The sequence below is a fragment of the Dermochelys coriacea genome, chromosome 7 (assembly GCF_009764565.3).
Source record: "Dermochelys coriacea isolate rDerCor1 chromosome 7, rDerCor1.pri.v4, whole genome shotgun sequence".
Taxonomy (NCBI): domain Eukaryota; kingdom Metazoa; phylum Chordata; order Testudines; family Dermochelyidae; genus Dermochelys; species Dermochelys coriacea.
The window spans coordinates 27,809,192-27,832,488 of record NC_050074.1 but is presented as its reverse complement, the minus strand read 5'-3'; the positions used below and the strand labels follow the sequence as shown (position 1 = coordinate 27,832,488).

Genomic DNA, 23,297 nt, shown 5'->3' with positions numbered 1-23,297 from the left:
TGCTGAAATAATGAAATTTACTATTTTAAAAATCCTGTGACCATGAAATTGACCAAAATGGACAGTGAATTTGGTAGGGCCCTACGAATAAAGAAAAGGAAGATGTTTTGAACTTTGGTTGCTGCATATTTTATGAAAGCCCAGGAACTATTATATGCCACTGCAGCAGGGTAGCTAGGAGATTGTTGGGATTGACAAAATCATACTACCTGACCATGCATTCACACTGCCAGTCGTGTTTGGGCTAAAAAATTGGATTCAGAACATCCAGTTAAACTTATTCCCTCCTCCCACCCTGTAAATTTCAGGGCCTCTCTGTAGCAGGTGTTAACTCCTCAACCATGCTATCTCATTCAGTTCAGTGGGTTTCCACTAGTGCTCAGTATATTCAGTGCTCATCACCTATTGAATCCAAGATGCTGATAAATATGCATATCAATTTACAAAGTAATTAGAATGCAGAATATACATAAATGGAGACATTTTTCTGGTCAGAAAATAATCTTACATAAATAATAAACCTTCAGGTAGTAAAAGTCTCTCTAAATAAAAGTCTGAATTAGAGAGATTATGGAGGTGCCGCTTTATTGCTCCCAATAAGCTTTACAGAAAACAAATTCCAGGACATTTCACCATCAAGATGTAACACACAGTGACGCTTGAGCCCTCATTCATACAGTAAGTGCCTGAATGTTTGTTGAGAAATTAACATGATTCCTAATATATTTCTACTGTAAGTGGATGTATGTTATATTAGGATTTGAATGATATCCACTGGCATAATCCCTTCTTTATCTTTGAACTTTTGTAACAAAAAGTATATTCAAAAGGAAAGAGTCTGGTTTAAGTCTGTGTGTTTGTTTAAACAAAAAATCATTAAACTGTAACAATGTTTATTATGTTTCAGGGCTTCTTCATGATATGATGGATGCGATGTTGTTAAGATCCTCTTATGGGCTAATCATGCCATATATTATTATGGTGCAATTGCTAATGACAAGAGGTTGCTTAATAAAGTCCTTTCATGGCACCTTATTTAGGAGGTGCTTCCATCTTTTTTTCCTGGCAGTCTTAAGGATAGCGTAACCATACCTAGTGCAATTTTGCCTTTGGAATCTATATACAGTAAGTTGTCTGTGTAGCAAACTTATGTCAGGGAAGTATGAATTAATGATCACTGGGCCAGCCTCATTATTTTATTGTTCATTATTTTAAATACTCTCTCCCGTCGGATAAGCCTTGTATTCAAAGAGCACGTTGTTTCAGTGGTTAAATGGCTTACTGGGGTTTGCAGATGCTTTGTGTTTTCTAGGATAGGGTATTTGTACAATGAAATTATGATAGAGCCAACGGTATTGTAAGCCATTATCACACATTTGCATTAAAGTAATCACAGTAGTGAGATACATTAAATGTATTAATTAGCCATTAAAAGAGCCATTTAAAAACAGTCAAATAAGATGAATTTATTTTTTAATGTATCTGTACTAGCTATGGTAACAAATTCAACAGCAACAAATTCAAAACTCTATTGGGTGTTTTTTTTTTTGGTCTGGGAGTATGTTTTATTAGAATGCTCTAGTGGTCTGTGTTTCTGCAATTAGTATTTAAAGATAATTCAGAATCTTCTTGTAAATATATTAGCATATTTACATAATGTCCTTTCATTTAGTTCTTTTCTTGTAATGAAATCCTGAGGAGTGAATAGTATGTCCCAATATGTTTAGAGAATATGATGACCAGAGCATATAGTAACAGTGAGAAAAGAACTGTGCATAAGTCTTCAAAATGTCATTGCCATTATCCCCGCTCTAGTAACTTGCGGAGCAGGATCACTGATACACATCTGTGAGAAATAAAGAGCTCTTTGTGTTTTACTAGATGAACACTTACAGCTGATTTGTGACTGGATGATACTGCATTCCCTCTCTTGTCTTGTTGTTTTCAGTGCATTCAGTGCCAGAGACAGGGAGGGAAACGTGAAATAGAAAACTGTTTGGAGTTTTTAACTAGGGAACTGCAAAATATTTTTTCAATCTGTTTAAATGTCAGAGAGCCCCAAAGCATCAGTGTGTGTGATCTTTCTTGTTGAGATGTCTGGGAAGAAAAAGTAAGGAAATCATTTACCCTATGAATTTGGGCTGCCATTTGCCTTTTTCAGCTTCCTGGATTCCTTACGGGCTTTCTTATTGTTTCCTTGCAAAGAGTGAAGGTGAATGTAGGTTAATTTGAACAAGTGGAATTATATTAAACTCTGTGGATTGCTCTGTCCATGTGGCTAAGTTGCTTCCAGCCCAATTCCAACCATTCCTCTGCTGTCCTGTGAATAACAGCCCCGCCAGGAAACATGGGCCTTCTGACTCCAATTCCACTGATCATGATACCTTTTCCCTATATTACTAGCATTTAATATAAACATTAAAAGCAAATAATTGATGTCCAGACCTCCAGCCTATATTCCTGTGACCAGAGATTGATAGCTTATAGCTGAGGTGAAGTCTCATCTTTACCACAGACTTAGATGGTTTGGTATCCTCAACAAACAACCACACCAGAAGTGACCTATCAGAGTCTTCTTGTTACCTGTCCGAGTCTAACACACACTATCTCTCTGTGAAGTCTCCTCCCTCCTGTAGGGTTGGCTTCCAGATGGTTCTCTGTGTCTGTGTTCTGCTCTCTGGGAGTAGTTGTGTGCTGGCTTATAAGTGTTTTCTGTTCTTTTGGACCACTTGTCCTTCTTGTGTAATCATCTTAATTGACCTTGGTACCACTCTTCCCCTCATGACTCCTTCTGGTGTCTTTCTAATAGCTGGATCCTCATACAGGTGGCTGTCTCCAGGGCCCAGAGGTTCTTGAGTAACCCGTCATACTCTAGTGTCTGCACTCACGGTTGGCCGTGTCCTCTCGGCATTATCTACATCATTCTGGCTGCAACAGGTCTCCTCTCATTGGTATCAGGGTTTTGGTCCTGTACCCCATCAGTGACTGCACTGGACTACTTTGGACCTCTCAGGTTATGGGGTATTCCTGTGCACCATAAATACTAACAAGGAGTCTGAACCAGAAGAAATAGCTTTATATACCAGTCTCTTAGCTGTTTTCACAGCTGATTCCACCTTACCATTACTCTAGCGGTATGCTGGGGAGGAGGTGTGATGGTCAAACTCCCATTTTTTGTGCAAATTCCTTTAATTTTTCCAAGGCAAATTGGGGACTGTTGTCAGTGAATACAGTGTCCACAATGCAATATCTTGCAAAGTGGGCCTTCAGTTTGCTAATCACTGACTTGCCTCTTTGTACCTCCGAAAAATCAGAATAGTAGTCCACTGTAATCAAGTATCACTTTTCCATTAAGGTAAATAAGTCCACTTCCACCATTTCCTGCGGTTGGGTGGGCAGCTGATATGGTAACAGCATCCCTTTCTGCTGGCAGTTATCACACGACTGGCAGGTATTGCACACTTCTATCAAGGAGCGGAATTGTGTATTCATTCCTGACCAGTAAATACACTCTATAGCCTAAGACAACTCTCAGTGCCCAGGTGTGTGGCATGTAATCGCATGACATCCTTATGCAATGAGGCAAGAACAACAGCTCTGTCCTCAAAATATGTTTCCATCCTACACACTCAGCTTTAATTTTAAAATATTGCTCTGTTCCAGCCAGTACTTGGCTTCTCTCTTCTGCCATCCTGCTAATATCCCTCTCTCGACTGGCTGTCATTTCCTTTAGTCTCTTTGATTTCCCTCAGCTTCGTTGTTGAAACTCGAAGATTGAATCCATTAATATGCTGCACTATGTGCTGATCCCCTACCCCAACTTGCTGATGCTGAGCATATATGTCCTGCTCAGGGTGTCAGCTAACACTAGTAATCATTCTGGACAATATCTGATTTCTGTCTGGTAGTGTAGAGGTGCATCAACGTGCTCTGCAATCTCTTTGAAGCACTAAGAAGGGGCTTTGCCATGATTGTCTCTAGGGTTCTGTGAGCACTATTACCAGGTGGCCATAGGTGTGTTATTGGAATTGCTCCACTCCAAATACCACAGCCAGAAGCATTTTTTCTGTTTGGGCATACCCCTGTTCAGTCTCTGACAGGGCACTGTTGGCATAAGTGGCTGCCTGCTCCTTAAAAGAACTACACCCAATCCTATCCCCAGGGAATCACATTGATGAGTCAGTGGATTTCCTAGCTAGTAATACTTCAGGACAGGGACATCATTATCATTTGTTTCAGAGTAGCAGCCATGTTAGTCTGTATTCGCAAAAAGAAAAGGAGTACTTTTGTGGCACCTTAGAGACTAACAAATTTATTTGAGCATAAGCTTTCAGGAGCTACAGCTCACTTCATCGGATGCATTCAATGGAAAATAGAGTGGGGAGATTTATATTTCAGTAGTATTGAACACTTGCTGTTAGAGACCTGCCCAGTCCCACTCAACATCTTGCCTTGTGACATATGGATTCCACTACTGCAGCCAGGTGTGAAGAGAACTTGGACAGAAAATGTATCATTTTATGAAGTGTTGTGTCCCTTTTACATTCCCTGGGGGGCAGGCGTGTCTCTGACTGCCTTCATTTTATTGGGATCTGCATTCAGTCCCTCTGCTGTGAGCAGAGGTCCAGTGTATGTCACCTGAGACTGTTGGAGTCAGTTTTTCTAGGTAGAGGGTTTATGTTCTTGTCCCTGCATCACTGTAGAAAAGCTTATGGTTTTCTGTCATGATCATTCAGCTTCTGTGTCATTGTGCAATTAGGATATCACCTGTAATTATTTTCACCCTAGATAATCCCTCCAGTGTTTGGGTGAGTTTTCTCTGGAACACCTCTGGGGCTGGGCTTATGCTCATTTGCATTCACAGCCATCTGTAGCAACCAAATGCTGCTACAAAGGTTGTCACTATGCTGGGCTCTTTATCCAGGCTTATGTGCCGAAACCCATTCCTCACACCACAGACCATAAAGATTCTGGCTCTGGAGAGCTCTGGCAAGATGTCAGCAATTGTGGATAATCAGCAGTGGATAGTGGCATCCTTTCAATGCCTTGTATAGAGGCTTTGGGTATGTGCAGATATAGAATTGAATGATGGCTTCTTTGCCACCACCGTGCTGCTTACCCAGGCTGGACTGGCCTTTACAGGTGCTATTATACCCCTGCTCTGCAGACCTCTGAGCTCCTTATGTACTGGATTACATAGTGCCACTGCAGTTTTCCTTGTGTTACACACACACACACACACACACACACTCACTCACTCACTCACTCTCTCTCCCTCCCACACCCCCCATGTGGTTGACCTCCAGTCACAGCTTTCCTTGGAGGTACCCATTGCCTTTGAAAATATCCTGATTTACTGGTACAGTTGTCTCCATTGTATCATCGACCATCTCAGACTTTGGTTAGTTCCATCGTTCTTTTCCGGTTAGTTACTATGAGGTCACATTTTCTTACAGGCTGCATTTTACTCTCATTGTACATTATTAGGTGAGCCTGCTTTTTGTAATGGGTGTGTTTAAGGCAAATTCACCCCTAGGAATCACATTGCAATAGGCCCTGCTATCCAGCTGAAATCACACAGGGTATTTCCCTATTACCATTGTTGCACGCACAGATGTTGGTACTGTCCCTTGTTGCTTTCCTTCCTGACAGCCTGAACCTCATATGCTCTCAGACTGAAGGAGAGGCTTATTATGTCAACACCACTTTCTGATATGCCACCTCCCCTCATGTAGAAATCTTTTAATCTTTTAAAGAAAGATTTAATCTTTCTGAGATTTTTCCTCTGCCTGTGCACATGCTGCTAAAATGGTTCCTCTTCCCACGTTGCTTGCAAAGCTGTCCTGGTGTGGGTCACTTCTCCATTAGCTGTTCATGCTGTCTCTCACTGGCTGTGGAACCCTGGCCACCTGATCTCCTTTGCTTTTGTCTCACTGCATGTATTTCTGCAGGTGTTGGGCCTCCTAGGGCTTCCATCCTCTCTCTTGAGGCTGCCTCTGCATATACTATCGGAAAGCATCTGGCTAATGTGAGATCGCCTTCTGGAAGGAGCCACTTTAGCAGGTGATGGTCCCAAAGTGCTGCAGTTTATCCTGCGCTGAATTAGGGAGACTGTCAAGTTTTCAGAATTCCATGTAACAGTCACTATGCATAGGGCAGTAACCTAGGGTTCTGTCCCCTCCTTTTCGGACTGTCTGTTAGTGAAAAATCTGTTTTGCGCCGCAGATTTGTTTTGCTTTGTGGAGGACTGGTCCCCAGGGCTCCTAGGACTATTGTGGGGCATGAGGCAGCAGTAGGCAGTAGTGTGAATCTTTCTGCCCAGTTCCCCAATAAGGTAAACTAACAGTTTTACTTTCCTGCTGTTGTCATCGTCCTCCTGCGTAGTTAGGACTGTATACAGCTTGTACATCTCCTTCCAGCTGGTCCACTGCTGGGCTAGCTTTGCGTCTGCAATATTCAGGACTCTGAGGGGTGTCAGACCAAGTTCTATGGCTCAGTTTGCCAGATGCTGCACTTCAGAGAATTCACAACTCAGATATTGCCGCCATGTTTCATTAGCAAAGAATGAAGTCGAATGCAGGTTAAGTTGAACAAATGAAACTTTATTAAACTCTGTGGCATGCTTGGTCCACGTGGCTGAGTTGCTTCCAGCCTAACTCTCCATGGTCTCTGTTCCACCGGTGACCCAACAGTAACAGTCCCTCCAGGGAACACGGGCACTCCGATTCCAGTTCTACTGATCATGATATACTTCTGAAATCCTGCTTCTGGTTCTTCAGACTCATGCTCCTCAAACAACATCACCTTTTAGCTGCACACACCACACTTCCTACCTGTGCACTCTTAAATAGCATATAAACATAATGAGAAACATGCTGGATAGTGGGGCTGACCATTAATACATCTACAAATTATTCAGTCAGATTTGTTTTCAAACTAGAACTTCATGCCTTCTGGAATATGAATAATGCTGATCTGTTCTGAAAACCTAAATTATGGCTTCAGTTGTATTGATAAAGTCTTAAACCCTGCTACGGTCTGACCATAATTCAGCAACTAAGATTAAAGTCATAATGAATGCTACCATTGAATAATCAAACCAGTAAATTGTTCAGTAAGTATTTCAGATTCTTATCTAGCAGGAATGGTTTGTTTAAATTCCACATAATAGAAGGGATAAAAGGAGAGTGTGTGGAGTATTTTTATTACTTCATTCTGACAAATTAATTTTATGCAAGCTATCCTTGTGTTGCTGCTGTTATTTTTGTTGTTGTTGACCTGACTATTTCTTACATAAAATAGTTCAGGCTTGGAGACATAAAGGTAATATCCATTTTTGTATGGTATGATATTAGGCATTAGTATTCACTTATTTTAATGTAAGACTATCATTTACTTGTTTAAATGAGTGATTATTTATGCTTTGTAAATATATAGATATATTACAACTACACTTTAAACCTACAAATCTATACTAGCCTAGCTCAGGCAAATATATACAGGGATTTTGAGACAGCTCTGATCAATTGTCTTGTGCAGCTGTGTGCACGTTTCCATTTGGTGGGGCTCAGATTTGCTGATCAAGACACAAAAGATCACAAGGGTGCTATTCTATAAAACTGACATTTATTAAAGTTAGTTTTCTATATTTCTGTATTTTAACAATAAAATTAACATAATTCAGTACAAGCATGATGCAAGAAAGAATCAACAATGATGTACTCAAAATTCTAAAATCCCCAGTGGATATAATTAAAAAAGAAGAATGCATGCAGTGTTTTGAATAACTCTTCAAACCTGTAAATCATCCTGATAATTAAAATGTCTTGGTAAGATTCTGGATTTGTATCTGAGGATGGAATATTTATGAATTGCCTGTTACGTTTGCATGTATCTAAAAGTTGAAAAATTCAGTGTTAGGTTTAATATTTTTGTTTTGCAACCATTATTTGAATCCACATCTTTTTTTAATTATTATTGCTTTATTTTGTTATACAATCTTGAAACAATTTTTAAATGAATAGAGTTTTTATGAATAAAGTAGATGCAGTTGTTTCTTTTCTGCAGAACTCTGTGGCTCCAGAGATATGTGTTTCTTTTATTAAATTAACTCATCAACATGGGGTCTTGTTATTCCAACTTCAGACTTAGCTGACCAGATTGCTATATTACACGAGAGAGTCATAAATCTTTTGAAGGGGATTTGTATATGTTCATTTGCTCAACATCTCATCTCTCATTTTATTTTCAAATAAACTCAATAATGTTGCATGCTCTCTCTCTTTATTTATTTATATTTTGGGTGTGGTTAATAATATTAATTTAACATGCTTTTTAAAAACAAAGAAACAAACAACCCCAATCTCTGAAAAACAAAACATTGCAACTCATGTTGTTGTTTGAGTACCATGAAAAATACTGGCTTCTTCTCCTTGTTGTTCAGTATTTAATAACTTGTTTGGAAAGAAGAAACTAGTATAATGTTTGTTCGTTCAGAGTTGCAGTTTTTATCTAGAGTGTTGCATATGGCTCACCTGTTTTCTGGAGAATAGTAATTAGCGCCCCAGTTCTTCAATGCATAGGTGGTCTGTTGTGCCAATGCATAGCCATTTGAAGTCATTGGGTATGTCTATACTGCAGTGTAACCCAGGATTTGAATTTAGGCTCAAGCCTGACTCTCCTTTTGTCTACACACATCACGCTAACCAAGGACTTGCCACGGGGATGGAGGGTCCAAGCCTGAGTCAAGCAGGGACTTAGGATTCAAAATAGTAAAAAAAATAATTCCCAACCAGCCCTATTCATGAACAGGAAGAAGTTCAAGAGTCTCTATTTTGGGATATGGGTGAAAACATGAATGTATTAATGGGAATGCTTCAAATGGTACTTCATGCAGCTTTTACACATGAAAATCAGTGATTTGGGTGCCAATCCTGCAAAACCCAAAGCAGATGCATCACCTTATGCACTGGGAGTAGCCCTATTGACTTCAGTGGGAGTACTCACAGTGCATAGAGTTAAGCACACACAAAGTCTTTGTCAACATCTAGAGCCTGAATCCTGCATTTTTGATCCTCTTTCGGTTTATTGTGAATGAACAATTCCCTGCAAAGTCTTTTTTTTAATTAAATCAGTCGCAAAAATTTAGATTTTTAAAAATGAAGAATAACTTCGGTACATATGTGTAGAACTCTTGTCTGTCTGGACATTTCATAGTCTATGCATGTAGTTTAAGAAAAAAGAAGTTGGGATTAGTCTCAGGCGAATGTCTTTTCAGTGATGTGGGTGCAGAATAAAGCTGTGTGGAATGTGGTAGTTTCTCTTTTCAGGGGGTTATGAATTCCTTTTTCTTTGGTTCACTTTGAGTGTTTGCATCTCTTTGTAATGGGGTCTTTTTGCTTAGACATTCAGGTTCAAATGAAAACTCATTGAATTTCACTTGATTTTTAAGCCAAATCCATGAAACTCTGCATTTCACATGGTTTCCATCAAATAATAATTGGCCTAAGTTTGCTCCGAACTGCGTCTAGATATTCTTGAAACTTGGCACAAGTTCTCAGACCCTGTGAATTTTGTGTAATAAACATTGTGCACATGTCTTCTGATCTACTCCATACTAATAGGATATTCATTTTAATGTGACAGTGAAATATGGTACAGTGGTTCTTTTCTTATGCTGTGAAAATAATATCTATAGTCTCTTGAGGAAAAATATGGTTCAATATGGAGTCAGAGGATCTGGATTCTACCTTAGATTTGCTTTACAACATTGTGCCTTTGTTTCTCTTGTCTTTAAAATGAAGAACACTGGTTCTTGTTTCATGGGGGTAATATGAAGCTTGTATCAGTAGTGTTTTCAGAATGCTTTGAGATCCCCTAATGAAAGGCGCTATAGAAGCACAAAGTGTAAATATTTGTTTTCTTGCTTTTTCAGAAGGGTTCTTTTTAAGTGAAAAGTTATAGGCTTGTGACAGATTCTCTGAAACATTTGGTTTAAATAAAGGCCAATAAAGTTCTCATGTTTATTGAAAAGAAAAAAAATACCCTCTTCTGTTAATGTTTCTGTACTGCATTTAAAGTAGACAATAAGGGTGAAATTTTCGAGAGCACCTAAGTCCCATTTTCAAAAGAGACTTAGGAGCTTTTGATTGATACTCTAAGTCCTCTGACTGTGTCTACTCTGCAATTAAACACCCACAGCTGGCCTGTGCCAGCTGACTTGAGCTTGGGTTACTGCTTACTGTATTTTTCACTCCATGCATCTGATGAAGTGGGTTTTAGCCCATGAAAGCTTATGCCCAAATAAATTTGTTAGTCTAAGGTGCCACAAGGACTCTTCGTTGTTTTTGCTGATATAGAGTAACACGGCAACCACTCTGAAATCTGCTTACAGGGTATCCTTCAGGAATAATGCAAACTCCATTTCAAGTTTATTGGTAAAACATATATACCCAATATTATAGTGTCTCTGAAGTCATGCAACAACTAAATGAAAATGATGGTAACTACATATTTGCAATACTAATACAGTAACTCCTCGCTTAACGTTGTAGTTATGTTCCTGAAAAATGCTACTTTAAGCAAAATGATGTTAAGCGAATCCAATTTCCCCATAAGAATTAATGTAAATGGCGAGGTGGGGGAGATTAGGTTCCAGGGAATTTTTTTTCCACCAGCCAAAAGACATTGTTTAAAATTATACTGTATATATACACAAACTATTTAATACTGTACTCACCAATGATTGTGAAGCTTGGTTGAGGTGAGGCATAGTGGGGTCGGGGCATGGGGGCTTGCCCCACTCTATTTGGCCGGTGATCCTGCTGGGGAGTGGGGTCGGGGGCTTGCCCGCTCCCCAGCTGAAATGCTGGGCAAGCGGAGTGGGATAAGCCCCCACACCCTGACTGTGCTCCCCAGCTGGCACACCAGGTGGGTGGGACGGGGCAAGCCCCTGCGCCCCAACCCTGCGCCCTGGCAGGAGCACCAGACAGGCGGAATGGGGCAAGCCCCCATACCGCAATCCTGCAGCGCCAGGTGGAGGGGGGCAAGCCAAACAACCTTATAACGGAATGTTGTGTGACTTTAAATGAGTATATTCTCTAATAGATCAGCAACCTAATAATGAAACAGTGTTAACTGGGACGACTAAGTGAGGAGCTACTGTACATCTGTCTTCTGTAACTAACTGGAATCACTACTGTAAATTTTCCCCCCTACATGTGTTGCATTTAGGTTTTCACAATCCTGATAACCCATGTGTGTATTTTTCTTGTACTTACTCAGAAAACCACTTTATGTACCTTCAGAAGACCTGTCACATTAATTTAACAAGAAACAAAGTTATTCTCTTTCATTCAAATTGTTCTGCAATAATGTGATTTCACAATTTTAAAGTAAGACAGCAGCCAACTGAATTGTGTTTATTATTAAAACTTAAAGGGGAGTACTTAGAAGGTAAGTGAAAACTGGGTCAAATGATTTAATACAAAGTTTTTCCTTTTTAAATAAAAAGGAAATATTTATATTTCAAAAAGTAAATATTATTTTAAAAATGTTTATCAAGTATTTTTATGATAAACCACTTAAAGCATCACAAGATTTGTTTATGCTGGAAAAAAAATGTAAGCAGTCAAAAGAATGGCATTCATCTCAAAATAATTGTATTCATTTGCAGTAATTCTTGTAGAGAGCTAACAGTACTGCAATATACTTAGAGCACTTTTTTTTTTAATAGCTTAACTCACTCACTAGCGTCTGAATTCAGCAAGGTTCTTACTGAAGTCGATGGAATTACTCAAGTGCTTGAATAGGGCACATGTTTAAGTACCTTGCTGAATTGAGGCAAGTTTTGAATTGAAGAATTGAAGTTTCCCCATGGTCTTGGGTCAGTCTGTCTCTCTGGCAGGGGCTGGGGGGGGGGGAAAGAGGAGAAATCTTTCTCTGGTGGCTTTAACATCCCACAAGCCTTGCATTTTTCCCAGGATGTTTTTCTACTATATTCTTTGCAAGAATCCAGTCTCCTGGCAGTTTATGGTTGGTCCTGGTAGCTGTCCAGAGAGATCATTCAATACATATCAGCTACTGTGGCAGGAATTTGTCACAAACATTTGTATTCAAACAGGCTTTAAAATAAAGCAAATTACAGTTGAAGCTTTCCTGTCAGAATCAGTCTCTGCCTATTGAATTAACCTGCAAACAATTTTTAGCAACTTGCCACCCCACCCACCCAAACATAACAGGTTCCTTTTTACCACTGTTGCACCCACTGTGTACAGGCCCAGCCTAAAAATTTTGGGACTGTTAGTGATATAATTCTTTGAAATGCACCCCAAACTCAGTGGGCTCATTTTATAATCAATGTGCATAGCTCATGAAGGATCTTTTGGTTCTTCTCTGCTTTTGCTGAAGTAGAGTAGTTCAGCTGCTTGTTCCTCTGAGCTCTACTAATCAGTTTGGCTTGGAAGGTTCTTAACAAGGAAAAGATTTAAAAAAAGAAATGAAAGCAGAGATTTCTCTTTAAATTTCTAGTTCTCCCAAGTTGCTGTGGGTTTGCTCATTATAGAGTGAGTGGGCATCAAAAATGATAGATAGTTTTCAGAATCCTGCCTATTACAAAGGTGGTGGCAATGTACAATAGCAAATGTGTAAAATACAATTTCACAATAGCAGACACAAATGCACTCTAGAATATTAATGTTCTTGTACAGGTTTTAAGTAATCTCTGTAATAAATTATGTTAATGGATTTCCTTGTAATGATTTTGCTTTAGTTTGTCACTCACTGTGCATGTCTCTTTATGCATGATGTTAGAATAATCTCACTGTTTGGTCATATCACAATCAATCTCACAGTACTCCTAACCCAAATAATAATTTTGCTATTTACCAGGCTAATATGTTTTTGGCATGTCATTGTGCACTGTGGGAGCTCACCTTGTTAAGGTTGCATCCAAGGTTGACAAGATTAAACTGAAGTCATTTTCTCTTAGCGCTTAGTAGCTGGAGTATTTGTGTTGTCAGCAAATCAGAGTTTCTTCCCTTTCTCTAGGGCATTATCTCAAATGTAGTGTTAGAGTGCCCAATGGATTTACTTCACTATTTTTAATCCAATTTTTAATTTTCCTCCTACCACCTTTCAACTGTCACAGGCAATATTTTCCTGGGAAACAGTAGCAAATGTGCACAGAAGAGAGCACTATACAACATTACTGCCTAGATGCCAATCTCTTCCTAACCTCAATGCTCACCATTTCAGCTGCAGAGCTTACCTGATATTTGTTCTCTATGGCGTGATTTTTAAGAAAAAAAAATTATTTTTGTTCATTCAGCATGACAAAAAAAGTTTAGGGGAGACATTAATAAATTCGAATGTTTTTTGTTATGGACTTTAATGCCTTTAGAATAACTGATGGATGAACATACAGTTCAATTTGGTTTTACTGTATAGTTTACATAATCGGATTATTCCGCAAACATCTCCACAATTGTAAAAAACACAAACCATAAACTCAGGCGTAAAAAGTTAAACAAAGAAAAACCCTTTAATTGCAAAAGTAGGATTGTATTTTATTTTGAGCCTAACAAATTTTAATACCCAACTAGCCTGGCAATTTAACGTTTACAATTGTAAATTACTTTTCCTTTCAACAGAACATAGTGAAGGAGGATGTCTACTGATTAATTCATTTGGGAAAGGAATAACCAAATTGATGAAGGACAGCAAAGTATGCCAGCGGTGTGCTTTTGTTCGTGACTCGCATGTTTCTCGTGGCCAAATTGCAATCTGACCAATTTCTTCACATACTGTGTGTACTTGACTATTTCCATACCATTTATGCCTTTCTGTTTCAAGAACAGAATATATCAACAGGATAAGCCACATTCTGCTGTTAGTTTTATCAATGAAATTGTGCCATAATTAGCAAGAGCAGAAATTCAGGGAATGAAGGCATTGCACCTTTCTTTTAAAAGTTGTAATATTTAAATATATTGTGGTTGAATTTTGATTTACATGTTTATGAAAATCTGTTTAAAAAACAAGCAGAAAAGTTCCATTGTCAATGGCAGAGATATCCAAGGCACGCACAACTTGCCATCATATGATTAGATGCATTCATATTTAGTAATGTAAAAAGTACTAATGTGCTCCCTGATCTTCTGCAGCCTTAGTGGTGGGAAGGTGCTGTGTGTGGGCCAGCAAAGGAAAGAGAACTGTTGGTGACTTTGAGTACTCCTCCCTTGTTCATTCTCTTCCTTTTTGAATACGCTGCCTCCTTGCGGGCCTGAGATGCAGGCTGTCACAGGGCAAGACTCATCTCTGCAGCACCTCCTGCTGGTCTCTCAGGGAATTAGCTCTTCCAGCCTCCAGAGCACCCTCTGCAGACCAGTGTCCCACTTGCTACTGGGCCCCCGTATCCCTCCCAGATCCCAGTGCCCCTTTTACCCAGGGTGCTGTTCCCTGGCAGTATCCCCAAAGTCTCTGGGTCTCCCCTCCCTACCCACTATCCCCACCTCACCTCAGTCTTTGGCTACTGCTAGTCACCATGGGCTATCTGCCAGGCCTGCCGCCTGGAGCTTTTCCAGTCTAGAGCCTCCCAGCCCTGCTTCACTTCCGGTACTCTGATACACTCCCCAGTAACCAGGCCCATCTCTCTCAACAGCTAGAGGAGACTCTATCTGCTCCTGGCCCACTGCCCTCTTATAAGGGCCAGCTGAGCTCTGATTGGGGTGTGGCCACAGCTGAGCCTGCTTCCCCCAATCAGCCTGGGGAAATGCTTGCTCCCAGCCACAGCCCTCTCCTGGGCTGTTTTAAGCCCTTTGAGGCCTGAGCGGGTGACCACCCCGCTTCAGGGCTCTTTGGCACATTGGCACAACATAAGCCTGTTTCAGAGTAGCAGCCGTGTTAGTCTGTATTCTCAAAAAGAAAAGGAGTACTTGTGGCACCTTAGAGACTAACAAATTTATTAGAGCATAAGCTTTCGTGAGCTACAGCTAATTGCATCCGATGAAGTGAGCTGTAGCTCACGAAAGCTTATGCTCTAATAAATTTGTTAGTCTCTAAGGTGCCACAAGTACTCCTTTTCTTCATAAGCCTGTTGACTCCCACTCCCTCAGGAGGTTTTATAAGCCCTCCACCTTGTCCAGGGTGGCATTCTGAGTAGGGACCAGGTTTTGGGCCTTGCTGTTTCGCATCATGCTAGTCACCTTTTCCAGGCTGGGAAGGAATTTTTCCTTACCACTGGATTGGCCTGGGCAGGGTGTGTGTTTCCGCTTTCCTCTCGGTAGCCCAAATAAACAGTAGGTCAGATAGGTTGTCAAATTCATGTGGTTGGAACTTGGCAAGTAATTGTTCATCAGGGGTCTGGTTCCCTAATAAACTGGAGTCTGAGGTGGATTTATGGGTAGACATCCCCTAAAGAAGCTGAGGAAAGATGGATTGGGACTCCTAACATCTGGTACAGTGGGGAGAAAAACCCCTTTCCCCAGCTTCCTTAATCCTCATACAAGGGGTGGGTGTTGGGGACCCAGCAAAAGGTTGTGAGTGAGGAGAGCCAATGGGAGCCTTCTCAGGTAAGTGGAAAGGATTAAGGAAAGACTGATGATCTGCACTATATGATTTAATGCTGGATAGTTCCCAGATGAGATAAAGTTGTGGCCTAATTAAACCATATCTCTTGTACTCTGTCTTTTTTCCTGCATAGCCAGGACAATAACAGCTGAGAGAGTGACTGTGCTGTATAGGACTCTGTCTCAGGCATGTTGATTGTAAGGTGATGAATGTTTCAGTGGAAATACATGAACTACAAGGTATTAGTTGTTTGCATTAGCTCAGTAAAACTAGTTGCATGTAAAATTGAAAAATGACACTTTTCAAAGCATTTAAAGCTTTCAGGTACCCATCATGTGTCATTTATCTGTTTCTATGCTCAGTAGCTATCCTTTTGCCCTAATAAATATAAAGAAGAAATCCTATAAAGTTAATTTCCACAGGATTATGCATCTAGTCTCTGTGTCCTATTATTATTATTTATAATCGTGTACTTAGTTATAACAATGACTGGGATTCAACTTCATGGGCTTTGTCAAAGATATTATATTTGGATCTTTTACAGTTAGTAAACATTTGAAAACATTTTTTGTTTGCAAAGGTTGAAAGATTAAAAAGGGGTTATGTACTGCTGCTAGTTGCCTCCAAAGTTTGCTAGAATCCCTGTTTTTGAGCTAGGTCTCTCTCTCTCTTTTTTCTTTCTCACGTACACACCCACACTCTCATGCACCCCCCAATCAATAATTTTATCTAAATCACTTTAGCTTATCTTGTTATACTTTTTCCAGAAGAAGCCAAATACCATTTAGGAGTCTTTACACATACAGATGATGATTTCTTTCTCCAGAAAAAAGTCAAATCTAGATTTAAATTACTATCAAAGTTGAAGTTGGATTGTATGAAATCTTTTGTAATATGTATTTATGATGTTCAGCATGATGTAGATAACTCCTTTTCTTTAAGAGATGCCAGTCAATCCAAATTATGGTTGAAGTAGTATAAAAACCTAGGAGAAAAATGCTATAAAATTCTGCTGTCATAGGTTTTAGCCAATTCCTTTTAACATACTTGGTGAAGTCAGAATGCTTTCAGTTCATCACTAATAGCAGTTCTCAAATTAATGGAAAATATTAAGCTAAAAAGAGAGACTTTTGCCAGTACATAATTGTGCAACAAATGGTTTGGATTGAGAAAACTTTGTGTTAAAATAGTACTTCTATTGTGTACAATGGGATTGTGCTGCCATTACCATTTAACGTTAAGAGGGATGTGCATTCACAGATATTAAATTATTTTCAGAAAGAAGTGCACATGTACTAGTTTTCTAAAATGAATCTTTAAGCTCCTAAAAATGTGTAGCTTTTTATATCATGTTCTTCTGGTTTAGACAAAAACATATGCTAATAAATATTACATAGGTGAATTAATGGATTAAAATGTAAGAAAATTGTTCAGAGAGTCTACTAACTGAATGCGAATTTCTGTTGCAGTATGAGTATTTCAACGCTGTTCTCATAAATGAACGAGATGAAGAAGGAAACTTTTTAGAACTTGGGAAGGAGTTCATTCTAGAGCCAAATGACCATTTCAATAACTTGCCTGTGAACATCAGCCTGAGTGACGTCCAAGTACCAACTAATATGTACAACAAAGGTTAGCTAATATCTTGTTTCTCTCTGCATTCCATGAGTTAAAGGTGTGAAGTAACATGTTGTTAATAAATGACTATATTTTATAAACTAATTCTGTACTTTGTTAGAGTTAGTTTCTCTCAATCTTCAGATGAGGTAATGCCATAAGAGCTACAGCTCTGAAGATAATTTCTTTTCTTCTATGGCAACATGTATGGTGACCTAATATAATCAACATGTTGCATATGTATTTTGCAGCACATATTGTATCAGAGGAAAACTTATTTAGGGCAAATTGCTTTCCATAGTTTCCAGATCAGTTGAACAGGCCGTAAACTGTCATTCTTTAGTTAGGATCATGGCAAATAGAGAGCCTAAATGCACCTTTTAAACATGACCTAGAGTAAACCTATCAAGCAGGTAGGAAAACTCTCAACTGTTTAACTACAGCTGCTGCTGACTCTTAGGTAACATGTACAACAAGTTAATTTTAATAAGATATCACACTTGATACTAAATGGTATACTTGACATGTAGTGCATAATGTATACGCCTACTAAATGCCTGATCTAACAAACTCAGTAGATTGAGCCGGAATATAGGGAGTACAAACTGAACTCATAACAGCTTGTTTTCATTTTCCCATTGGAATTTCTTGTTGTCCAGTCATCAGAATTCAGTCTCTATGTCTGCTTATTGCAATTATAGAGCAACAATCAGTTTAATTTTCTGGGCCATTCCAATGATGAAATGTATTAATTTATAGCACACAAGTTTACAAACTGTGGTCCTTGGAGCCCTTGTCAGTGATCCATGGAGAGCTGGCTTGTTACATGATGCTGACTTCTCATTTAAACTGTGTTAAAAGACAGCTAAAATGCATTCAGTACTTTCCAAATGCTACAATTCCATGTCAGCAATTGCGGTAATTGACGCAGGGATGTTGTGTAATTGCAAATGAAACGGGAGATAGTCCAAACAATTTAGACTGAGAGGAGAAGTGATTCATGAGGCAACCTTTCTTCTAAGATGTGATTCACACTATGGAGAAGTCTGAGAACTCAGAAATTGTAGAGAAATGTTTAAATTTGGGATCACAAAATAACAAAACTTCACAGAGAATATTTAAAGGTTTGTGAGATGACTGAAATGGAATATTTTAAAGAGATTTAGAAAAAACTTTGAACACTATCAAATGATTTCTGTTTCACATTTAAAAAGTGCTAATATTTTTCTAATTGTATCTCTTTCTAAATAAGCTCATTCCATACTTTCTATATTCATATTGAATCCTCATTAAAGAAAAACAAAAAGGAAATATTATTGTGATGGTTGCAAAGGGATTTAGAAATGCTAAATTAGTCATATTTGTAGGGAGAAGTTAAATCGTTGAGCAATTGAGGTGATGGGGATTTTATTAAAATGTGAGGACCTTCTTCCTATTTAATATTAAACACTACTTTTCTGTGCAGAACTACTTTTCAGACCCTAATGAACTACACATTCAAGCCTAAGTCAACTGGGCTGTCAAATCATGTTTTGGCTACTCATACAGGATCTGCCTATAGAGATATATGAGGGAACTCCATGATGATGATTCCTATCTCCACTTTGCCTAATTCAAACCAGCCAAAATAATCACACTGTGCAGCTGCAGAAACATTATTTTTATCTTTCAAATTTTTTCCAACTGCGGAAATCTGGATTATTGCTGATATTTTCCTAAAACAGACACACAGACTCAGCTTGGATGTTCACGTTGACATTCCCTCAGCAAAGCAGGTTGATCCATATGCTTAGGCTTTTTGGCACATCATACTCATGTTTATCCATTACAGTGTATGGTCCTCGATAGCTTAATCAAACCATTGGCTTAAGGCATAGGCACTGGATAGTTATGGATTGCCAGCAAAGCACCTGCATAACAGAGAATATCCTTTGGTCAGCTGTGTCTTATGTCTCATTTTGTTGGATTCGTAGGGAATTGGCAAAACCACACAGTATTGCCAACCAGAGTATTTGAAATCATGAGTCAAGCCTCAATAATAATGAGATTGGCTTAAAAATCATAAGACTTTTAAAAATAATAATGTTGGGGGACTTTTTAAAATATTTGCCCTCTGTTGTTTGTGCCTAACGGGTATTTCTACACTGCAGTTAGACACCCATGGCTGGCCCATGCCGGCTGACTCAGGTTTGCGGAGCTCGGGCTAAGGGCCAGTTTAATTGTGGTGTAGACATTTGGGCTTGTGTGCACTCTGAGTTCTGGGACCCTCCCACCTTGCAGGGCCCTAGAGCCTGGGCTCCAGCCTGAGCCTGAATGTCTACATCAATCAATTACTGATTTTAATGGAACATTGTCAAAATACAGCACAGAATATCTTCACAATCTCTCAGTAAAGCTGGAAAGTTGCTGTCCAATTTGGCTTTATAACACAGAGCTGTGTTTTGATTTTCTCTTTTATAGATTATGAAAATTATGCAGACTTTTAGCACACTGTTTATAGAGATTTTTTTTAAATGTTGAAACATCAGAATTATTCAGACTTAAGAAATTTCTCCTCTTAGTTTTCTCTACAATTCTGTCTGACATTAACTTAGATTACCAGTACATGTGAGTGATATTGCTATCCCTTTTTTAGATCACATAAGACAAGCTTCAGAGGTAGGAAGTTTGTGATTTGAAAAAAACAAAACAAAACAAAACAAAAAAAACCTTTTGGGCCACAAAACTTTTCATTCTTCTTTTTTTTTTTTTTTTTTAAAGTAGCAGTTCTGTAGTTAGGCGGATAATATAGTTCAAGCCATCGACTGATAACTTGATTCAGATAGCCTTATTTGCAAAGGCTTCAACAGTGTCAGCCAAGCATCGAGGGGAAAAAAGTCCCAAAACAAGCACCCTTGCTCACACACCCATAAAACAAGCCAAATTTTGCTTTACTTCAGTTTCTCAGAACTCTTGTACATTTAGATGTGCATTCAGTGCATCCACCACTAGAAGAAGAAATCGGGGAAAGTGATTCACTAATGCTTCCTAATTTGAGTAGTAGTGTTTTATAATTTTGCTCTTTAATCAAGTACAACATGTTTATTCTGAAGATGGTAAGGGCTTTGTCTTACTATGTAATTGTAAAGTTACCTGGATCTTTTTGGCCTATGTAAGTTCTGAATATTTGCCCTTCAGATTTAGCATTTTGTCATAGCTCTATTTCAGCTGCTTCATAGTTTCTAAAATACGTGGTATCTACGTGCTAAAATATTAAATGCATATAAATTTAATCGTTCATTTTCTCCCTTATATTTTTTGGGGGGGATGGGGTGGTACCTGGTAAGCTGCAAAACTCATTTGTGGTAGTTAATGTAATAAGGAAAATATAAATGGTGTGCTATTTTTGATTAATGCAGAAAAAGAAAATGTTTTTATTTTTAAGCACAAACATTTTGCATGTTTTGAAAGTGGGCCTAGACAGTTCATAAGAAAATTTATTGAATGAATGGTCATCAAAATGTTCCTGTAAGTTTGTAATTAAGTTCTGATCTCAGAAGAACTATGAATGTGGCATCTATGCAGAGTTGCCTGGGAGTATCACTGGTTACGATTCATCATCTTAGAGAAAATAATATGGTGGTACTATTGAGTTACAAAATGGTATTTCATTACAAATCCATTTACAGTAGGATTTTCAAATATTTGGAAGTCAGTGAGAGTTGGGCACCTAACTCCTTTTGGAGCCTTTTAAAATCCCAAGCCTAGTATTTGTTAGGATAAAATAGTCTTTTTTATAAATTTACGGGTAGTAAAAATAATCCTGGGGAATCCATTGACATGTTGACAACAATCTTATTCTCACTGCAAAAATGAATATTAATGAATCTCATTGGAGAAGGTGCTCTATCCGAGTAACAATCAGATATGAATTGTGGAACAGTGCAACTCACCAAAATGATCAGAATATAGTGATAAAAAGTAAAATAAAAGGTTATTTAAAACCCTGAATAATTATCAGTTAAAATATAGCAACTCTCTGAATGCCAGGGTAACCATTTTTAATGAAAAAGAAATCTTTGAGTGCACAAGTACCACCACAACCATCACCGCTGCAGCCTCAGTGGTGAGTAGGCTTTGTCTGAGCCTGCAGTAAAGAGAGAACCCTTGGGCCCCTTTAAGGATTGTCCCCCCATCTTTCTCCTGTCTTCATGGCCACACAGCTTCTTGGTGGGTTTAGGGAGGGGAGGAGAGGGACCTCTTGGCTGACTGACTGGATAGAAGGGTGCAACAGAAGATCATTGGTTCTTGTACACCCAAAGAAAGGGGCCTTTCCCCTCCCTGGAGTACTGTCTGCACCTGAGAGCAACAGCTCCTTCTCTCTTCACAGACTTGGGGTTAGAATAGGACCAGGTATTGAGCCTTGCTGGGGTCTTGTGCTGCCTTTTTGGAGCTGAGAAGGAATTTTTTCCTCACTGCCATCCTCTCTGCAATTCAGGGACCCAATGGGTAGCTTAGATTGTAAAAATCAAGTTGTTGCAACTTGACTCAAGTGCCTAGTGTAGATAATCCTTCAGTAGGGAGTTTGGCTCCCTGATAACACCCAAAATGGAAGCAGAGTGGGAGAAGGTGCCTCCTAAGGAAGACAAGGAATGATGTGGGGGGATCATCCTAATGTCACAAACAGTGAGGAGACACCCTTCCCCCATATGCTCAACCTTGTATGAGGGAAGGGCGATGGCACCAAATGAGAGGTATAGAGGGGGTGGAGCTGAGGGTAGATCTCCTTCAGGTAGTATGGATAGTACAGAAGGAAGAAAGACCTGCATTGATCTAGCTATAGCTGGATAGTTATCCAGATGTGATAAGTTAATAAAGTTGCTGGCTAGTTAAAACCACATTCTGGTGTCTTGTCTTTCTTCTAGTGGCATCCGGGACAATTCATAATACTGATCAAAAGAGGGAAAAAATCTGGTTTGGTCTGATTAACCATCCAGCATTTACTGAATCCAGGGAATTGGTCCACTGCCTTGAGGATGCACAATGACACCATACTGTAGTAATTTAGTGCAGTCCTAATTTTTCTTTAAATAAATCCCTCTTTGATCTAGAGGCTGGTTTGAGCTTTTACAGGGTGTAGGAAGTGATTTTTATCTGTGCTTTCCATAGCTACAGAGTATTTTTCTATGATGGATGGTACAGTCCATGAATACTTTTAAGCATTTCTGTCAACAGGAGATATGGTTTATGTCGACTCAACTGACAAACATAAGGCAAACAATATGTTGCTGAGAGTCTGAAGCTGTGCTTCAGTTTTTTAACAACTATGTGGCTTGTGGATGTAATATAAAATGTTCAATAGTGTGGAGAAAAAGATTCAGAAGTCCTGATTAATTACAGCCAATCAAACTGTAACCAATCAAACTGTACCAGCTAATACGGTGGTATTCTGCTGAGACTACTTACATACCATTGACTGGACACTTATTTAAATAGCAACAATCTTTCTGTTGTAAGTTTGACTCAATTACAGTAACCACTTCCTATAAACAATATATTTAGATAAAAGCATTTGTGAAAATGATTTTAAAAAATCCATTTGCCAGACTCTAATCTAAACAAGTTACAGGAAAAAGTAAATTTAAAATGTTGTTCTATATTTTCTGGTGCGGTAATTTAATTTAGTTTTTGTCCAGGTTTGCTGCTTTGCATGAGGAGATACCATATCTGATATTCTTCCAATATCATCAGCCAATTTGGTCTGGCCATCAATATAAGCTTAAGATGGTCTTGTCCAGGAATGTGCTTTTATCTTTACCTTCCAGGTCGCTAGGCATGACATGGTTGTCTATATAACATCCATACTGTCTCTCTTACCACATCCTTATCTCTGCCATCCTGTACCACTGGCAGGATGTTAAAAGTACATTGTCATGTGACTTAAACTAGTTTGTATCTTCTGAACATTTTAATGAAATTGACAGTCAATTTTACATTCCCTTTCTTCAGTATTCTTTTCCAGGCTGTGTTATCTTTATCTCTTCATTTGTGAATGTTTCCTATCTTCACTCATGATCAACCACATCATTTAACACCATGAAAAAAGTGAAAATGGTGAGGATGCAATATGGCCA

At 38.9% G+C, this 23,297-nt stretch overlaps 1 protein-coding gene across 11 annotated transcripts in view; it reads left to right on the top strand.

Moving 5' to 3' along the window:
* The window catches only part of CACNA2D3 (calcium voltage-gated channel auxiliary subunit alpha2delta 3), a 732,114-nt gene that overhangs the window by 267,505 nt on the left and 441,312 nt on the right, over positions 1 to 23,297 (top strand). For 7 of the 11 annotated variants that reach the window (XR_006282707.1, XM_038411603.2, XM_038411604.2 and 4 more), the window contains one exon: positions 17,037 to 17,199. Coding sequence is in view for 10 of the 11 variants with exons in the window: in XM_038411603.2 (XP_038267531.1) it covers positions 17,037 to 17,199 (163 nt within the window). In the remaining variant the exon portion in view is untranslated. Of the gene's footprint in view, positions 1 to 15,113; positions 15,301 to 15,640; positions 15,807 to 17,036; positions 17,200 to 23,297 lie in introns of those variants that run through there. The other 4 variants (XM_043518756.1, XM_043518752.1, XM_043518753.1 and 1 more) reach the window with 4 other exon arrangements.